The sequence below is a fragment of the Cupressus sempervirens genome, chromosome 3 (assembly GCF_028749045.1).
Source record: "Cupressus sempervirens isolate cs-2001-9-10 chromosome 3, ASM2874904v1, whole genome shotgun sequence".
NCBI classification, from domain to species: domain Eukaryota; kingdom Viridiplantae; phylum Streptophyta; class Pinopsida; order Cupressales; family Cupressaceae; genus Cupressus; species Cupressus sempervirens.
Genome location: NC_143120.1, coordinates 381,246,963 through 381,253,741, shown reverse-complemented (window position 1 = coordinate 381,253,741; position 6,779 = coordinate 381,246,963). Strand labels below are relative to the sequence as shown.

Sequence of the window (6,779 nt, the reverse complement as noted above, 5' to 3'; positions counted from 1 at the left end):
GTTTAGTGGGATCTACTTGGCACTTGTGAACTGCTATCTAAGTAAATATATAAATATTAGTGTTCTTCCAGCAGTAGTAATGCTCACATTTAACAAAATTATACCACTGGAACTAGACATCAAGCAAGTTGCCAAACTGCAAGATAGGTAATGTTTATAGTAAATCTCTAATTCACCGAACATAACACCCAATATATGCACAACGTACATAAGATACGACATTTCATATTCATTTTTTAGAATAGAATTTTGAACGGCAAAGATACTGTTTGGCATAGGAATCTATGCAGATATTTTCTAACATAATGACGTCCTGTTGTCATAAAAATTCTATAATTGAAAGTTTGCTTTCTGCAATTCAATCAGTTAAAAATCTATATCAAATTGCAGAGATCTCAACTGATTTAAGCTCATTGAAGAACCACATGCAAAAAAGAAACTAAGAGTCTAATTTAAAGTCATAAACTGCAATTTAATTTCTTTTATATGTATATATTACATTAAGTAGTAGAATCAGACACTGGCAATACTGAATTGAAAGCCAATCCCAACCACCAGAAAACAAAAAACTGGATTAAAATGGAGAGAAAAGACCACCACCATAGGCACAATGGATAGATATACCAATTTGGAATGGTTGTGCACCCCAAATATAATCAGGAAGATGGGGCTGCTTAGTTCATTTAATCCAAATTCAATTTCAAAACATCCATTGGTTTGTTTTACTTTATTAGCGGGTAAAGGTGGGTTTTTGAAAGGGCCAAGACCTTTCTACAAAAAAACTTCAGATTCAGCAATGAAGCCCATCAAACTAGAGAGAAACAGAAAATCTGAATTTCAACTAACAAGAGTCCATCAGCGCCAAAGCTTTTAACCGATGGTAAAACACTAAACCAACAGCATCTAGACAGCAAGAGGATGGCAGATAAGTACATGGCTGGAAGTAATTACTTAAAGAGCTGAACTTACAGCTCTCCTTAGTACCACTTGAAACCTAAGCCTTCTGTAAATGGACTTGACAGGCAGCGAAGCCATCAAGCTAAGGTTATCCTTAAAAGAACCAACATCAGTAAAATTTGCTGCATCTTCAGTGCAGGTTTCCTTCCCGTTAATTCTCTCTTTTCTAGCATCCTCCCCTAAAACTTCCTTTTGTTTGTTGTATTACTCAGAAAATTGCATACAGAGGATGCTATTGTGAAAGAATATCTGATGCTGCTAAATCAGTAATCGAAAAGATTGCCATACCCAGCTCTGCTCCTGATGTTGTAATGGTCATACATAGGATCACCATAATCAACAGGCTTAATATCTACAGCTTCATTTTTTTCTCTGTTTCCTTGCGCTGCTCCAAACACCACATCACTGCTTGAATTATGTGACTTGTCATAATGAGTCTGAGGGGCAGATGACTGGTGTCTCAATGATCGTGGATGGTCATTGCTTGACTTACGTGGCTTGTCATAATGAGTCTGAGAGACAGATGATTGATGTCTCATTGATCGTGGATGATTCTGATCATCCTTATCACCATGTTTGTAGTTATTATGAAACTTGAACTCTTTATAGCTAGAAACACCTTTTGTGTCTCTGGTGGATCGCAATCGAAGATTTTGAGCTTTCAATGGCTCAGGTTTGGGATTATGGTCATCTGATTCTTCAAAATAACCTGAATTTTTCCAAATTGGATCCACTTTCGACTTATAATCATCATCTGGAATCAGAGGAGAATCTCTATCTGGCCACAAATCTCCTTTCTCTTGACGATTCCTGGATATTGGTTGAGGCTCAACATCGTCATCCAGAATGGGGATAGTATCATGTAATGGCCATAAATCCTCTTTCTTTTGAGGGTTTCTTCTTAGAACAAAATCCCTTATAGAAGTGAAGACATTCCCAATAATTTCCACACCAAATTTGAAGAGATCCCAAATAAATTTCCCAAAGGACATCCAACCAGCATCTACATTCTCAGATTGTCCCTCAACAGGGACAAGTGAAGGTCGGTCCGTCTTCATAGGACTGGGCAATTTTTTCTTCAATGGCTTACCCTGCCTTGCCTGCAAAACACTTGCAATATGAGGTCTTGATATTTGCACATAACCGGCATCAAGCAAATCTGAGAATGATGACACACATCATAAATTTGGCATATTTCTTTCTTCATGCTGTATTCACAAACGATTGCTAAAATCATGTTTAAGGTGTGTCTAACCTACCCTTCTCCCAAAATTGAAACTTCCAAATCCTTGATGTTGAAGCAAGCCAAAGATATATCCCACTGAAAGTGCACCAGCAACCATAAGGATGCCTGTAATATTCAATTGACAAGCCTAAGATAAAGAGTAACTAAGAAGCCAAAATCAAAGCAAGAATACTATAAAACTAAAAGCTATTACTATTTTAGCTTCACGGGAAAATTTTAAGTTCAAAGTTTAAACCCTCCAGAACCATTTCAATCATCACATTTGGCATAGTTCACCCCTAATAGACTTTACTGAAGAACCATCCACTCAAATTTTCTTAGCTAAAAAGATGGAATGTGTAAAATTAAAATTGCACTAATATATTAAAATAGCTTCTACCATTAATACTATGAGAAATAGGTAAGGCTAAGCATGTGAACTGTGATGCATACCTGACGGATAGCTCCTCGCATAATTATATGCACAGTCGTCATACTGCAGGGAAATCTCACGAATAGCCTGGTTTCCCCTATCAACAACCAATAGCGAACATGTACTGCTCACATAGACCACATCAAAATCACTTGAAAACTTGGCACCTTCACTGGGGCCATCAACATGACCAGCTTTATTTGACCTACCTCCAGCAATAGTCGTCACCCCTGAATTTTAATACCCCAATAAAATTAAAGATGAACCAGGATGTAACTATCAATAACATAAAAATTTAGCCAATTTCATCTAAATTCACAAGTGCCAAAAAAGCAAACCAAAGCACACTGCAGAAGAAAAACTGCAAAAAGCATATCTAATCTTGTAATGTAAATATGATCGAGGAGATGATAGTGTGCTTAACTTCAAAAAGACATGGTAAAATTCCAAGCAATCAAACTCTTGGATATGTAATTCAGGCCCAATTATTGAAGTTTTAATTGAATGGCAGAGAGATATTCTACATTAAGGGAGATATTCTGGTTGACACTCATGCCTAGTGATCAACTTTGTCTGCAATCCGTGATAGGAAATTAGTCCATTATGGCTTTGATCTCCCCAGGGAGATTCTTTCCTAGTTCAAATTTATACTGAGAAACACCCATCTCACTCAAGAATGAACATCACTTCTGTCAAATTAGTCATCTGAATATAAAATTTACAATTTTTCCTAATTTAACTATTCAACTCCCAGTGTTTATGTGTTCACATTTTCCTACAAGATTAGGTACCTTCTTGTCCAATCTTCCTGATAGCCAAATTCAGGGTATCTGCAATGTAGATATTCCCTTTCTCATCGACTGTGAATCCTTTTGGATGATTGAAGCGAGCATCTTTAGGTTTTCCATCAACATGGCCCGAGTATCCTTGTGTGGATCCTGCCACTAATCTGGCCCTGCTATCTGCACAAATCCAGCAGAAATCCAATGTGAAATAAAAGCTCCAAGGCCCTTATGAATTGCAAAGAGCTGAAAACGTGGGAATTTTAATTCAAACATGGCATCAAAATGGGAATGTTGAAATATCAGGGGTACATACAACGTGATAAAGGAGGAGTTAATCGATGAATGTTGCTGTTGTCCGAATCTAGAATAAGCAATTCACCATCCGGAGACACCTCAATGTTATACGGCTCAATTCCAATCTTACTTCCTTCAAGAACCGTTTCCACTACGTACCCACTTTCAAACTGAAGAAAGCTCCGGTCTGAAATATACCATTGTGTTAGATCTATCACACCCCCAAATCAGGGCAAGGAACATCGAACACATCCTTGTAGAGCATAAATGGTATGAAAAAGTTGCAGACCAGAAAAAGCTGACCAGTTTTAGAAATAACGGCAGGCGAACTCCGTACCCACTTGAGCAGGGCAGATAATGGGCTGCCAATAATGTCTGAAACAACAATGCAAGCCATTGCATTCTCACATCAATTAGGGAAATGCAAACAACACAACACATAGCAACCAATTCAATACAAAATCCCCTCAGACTCCAATGCAATAACCCAACGCCATATTGCAAGCATCTTAAAGATACAAATTTAAAACCAAAACCAGACATCATGCAATCAATTTCTACAGCAACCCTATCACATTTGTTATAAGTTGAAAGAGGAATCAAGATTCAGCATTACCTGGAGGAGCAGCAAAGGCTGTATAACAACAAGGCGCCAGCAAAGCTATTAAGAAAACACAAATAATCAACAAAGACCCCTTCATATCTCAGAACTTGAAACCCACCGCCACTTTTCTTCTGGGCAAACACATCCATTCATGAAAAGCCGTTACAGCCAAACACATGTCCCCCAAATCATTGTTACTCTTAACACCCCGCTGCAATCCCTTCATCTGCCACACAATACAGAATACACCAGAAACAAACAAAATCAGTAACTTCAGCTCAGACTGAAGTAAAATGCAGCGTGCCCAACTGGGGAAAAATAAAATAAAAATACGAGACGAGACAAAAAGTTGTGTGGGCAAAGCTCAAGTGGGTACCTATTTTTTCTTGCAGTTAACAAGGACATCCCACGAAAGAAAGGACAGTCACCCTTTCTCAATCAGGGTTTAATTTTTCTATTCCCATTAGTACGGAGCACCACTGCAAATGCGATTGATTCATATTAGGGTTTCTCCGTAACATTACATGTCATCCAGTGGGACCCTCTGAGACTTGATTCCATCCAAACAAACCACAGAAAAAAACCCAATAGTTTTCGAGGTTACTTCCATGGCAGGAGATTACCTTTAGCAAAGCACAAATCTTTTACTTGACCTCATCTTGAATAGAATCTCATCCCATTTTCATCTTCTTTTGAGAGCATCAAGATGAAAAGGAATATGTATTTTTCCTTGCATTTGTATCAACCGTGGAGCTGTATTTAGTTTTTTTCCCCTGTATCTGCCCTTCCCACATCAATATATACGACGAAATTATTGGTGCATGGACAGTGTAATCCACTACTGACAGGGAATCAAAGAAACATGCCATGTTATTGTCTGTATGTGAATAGATATCTCGTGAACTAGCTTTTCATTAGTTTGGAAAATCTCATAATTTTGAGAAGATTTTGACTTCCTCGTGTGTTTATCAAATAATAATTTATCGGTCTTGGGCCAGTCAAATTATCACTATCCTTGGATTCTCAGTGCTATTACTAAAAATCACTTAATTTGTCGTTGGGTTGCAAAATGATAGGAAGAGAGTTATTGATGGGATGTTCATAGTAGAGGGCAGCGTCTACGCAGCCGACCCAAATTCTTGTCATAAGTATTTTTTCTGATTTAATAATTAATTTTAAAATCATTTACAATGATTTAGTTTTTGTTATTTATTTAAAAAGACAATAAATGGAATTCTATTGGCTAGTTAGCCACTAGTCATAGTAGAGAAGACACTAAAACTGAGAATTTGCAATAAGGCTTAGCTAGAGGTGTAAGTTTGATAAAGAAGCCAACCTTTATAGGGGAGATAATTATGGGAATAAGAAAATTGCAAATTACTCTTAATTTTTACTTTTATTTTATAAAAATATGGTACTATATTAACATTATTTTTTTGTCTTTGAGGTGTTAAAAAAGGTTCTAAAAAAGTTTATACTAATAGTTGTACACTAAGTCATGTTAGATTAGTGTATTAATGTTGCATCCTATAATTTGTTAAGTTTAATCTAAATTATTTCATTCAACTTTTTAACTAAAATAGTGCGATTACAAAAAATAATACAAAGAAACAAGGAAGGACCGAGATCAATATTTATAGGAGTTGTCACATAAAACAATAACAAAAGAAAAAATAAAATAACCAAACAAAAGCTAAAATGAGACTTTTTAACATAACAATTACATGACACAAAAGTTGCTTACAATTTCAATTTAAAGGAGTTTTGAAATTGGGTGGAACATAAGTTCTTATTTGTGTTACCCAATAAGTTGTTATAAGCCAACTATGGGTACTCGTCATCAACACTAACAACTCTATAGTCACAAGTATTCATGCAATAATTTAAAGATAGACCTTAAAATCAACAAATGGTGTAACAACTATTGAAACATGCTCAAATATTAGATTGATCCCCCTAGTTTAATCAACAGTAATTACAATTATGGAGGTATTGAGTTATTCTAAGATTGTGAATAAAAAGATAAGTGATATTTAGTTTGGAGAGTAAAAAATGGGTGTTAAATTAAAAAGATCATAAATATTTAAGGAATGTTGTATTTATGTTAGTAAAATGTCTTGGCATTTATTCTTGATCTATGTTTTGTCAAATGTCAAGTTTACTCGTGTAGGATGAAATCATGGTTGGACCCCTTGGTTAAATAGGCCAAGATGAGAACATATGAGTGCATAAAAATATGATAAGAGTTCTATTCTTACGACATGATACATAAAGTGATAACTAATCACGCAAATAAGGTGAAAAAGTGAAAGTGCTACGTGTCTACTAAAGGTAGATTACCCTCCAATGTGAGAAAAAAATTGTGCAACACATCCACTAAAGGTGGAAGTCTCACTTGAGATAGAAAAATGATAACATGGTAACTCCATTGAAAGTGAGAATATTCCTTGTAGGACACCTAAGTAGACATAAGTACATGTG

At 36.0% G+C, this 6,779-nt stretch overlaps 1 protein-coding gene across 3 annotated transcripts; it reads right to left on the bottom strand.

Annotated features, from left to right (window-relative positions):
• Positions 1-451: 451 nt before the first annotated feature.
• On the bottom strand, positions 452-5,139 carry LOC149566597 (uncharacterized). Of its 3 annotated transcripts, XM_089819892.1 has the most exons (9): positions 4,922-4,939; positions 4,675-4,777; positions 4,311-4,524; positions 3,998-4,069; positions 3,714-3,881; positions 3,407-3,577; positions 2,636-2,845; positions 2,217-2,308; positions 452-2,057 (listed from the first exon to the last, which is right to left on the bottom strand). In XM_089819892.1, the coding sequence occupies exons 3-9, from the start codon at positions 4,393-4,395 to the stop codon at positions 1,221-1,223; spliced, it is 1,635 nt and encodes a 544-aa protein (XP_089676018.1). In that variant the 5' UTR covers positions 4,396-4,524; positions 4,675-4,777; positions 4,922-4,939; the 3' UTR covers positions 452-1,220. The 3 variants fall into 3 exon arrangements, with proteins under 3 accessions (XP_089676018.1, XP_089676016.1, XP_089676019.1); XM_089819890.1 differs by having other exon boundaries at positions 4,675-5,139; XM_089819893.1 differs by lacking the exons at positions 4,675-4,777; positions 4,922-4,939 and having other exon boundaries at positions 2,217-2,278; positions 4,311-4,664.
• Positions 5,140-6,779: the final 1,640 nt, after the last annotated feature.

Excerpts from the sequence above, each read along its gene's own strand:
- LOC149566597 (XM_089819890.1), bottom strand. The coding sequence starts at position 4,395 with ATGAAGGGGTCTTTGTTGATTATTTGTGTTTTCTTAATAGCTTTGCTG. Across the intron at positions 3,882-3,997 it reads TGCCGTTATTTCTAAAACTG|ACCGGAGCTTTCTTCAGTTT; the intron begins GTCAGCTTTTTC and ends GGTATATTTCAG. Across the intron at positions 2,309-2,635 it reads TGCGAGGAGCTATCCGTCAG|GCATCCTTATGGTTGCTGGT; the intron begins GTATGCATCACA and ends TGAATATTACAG.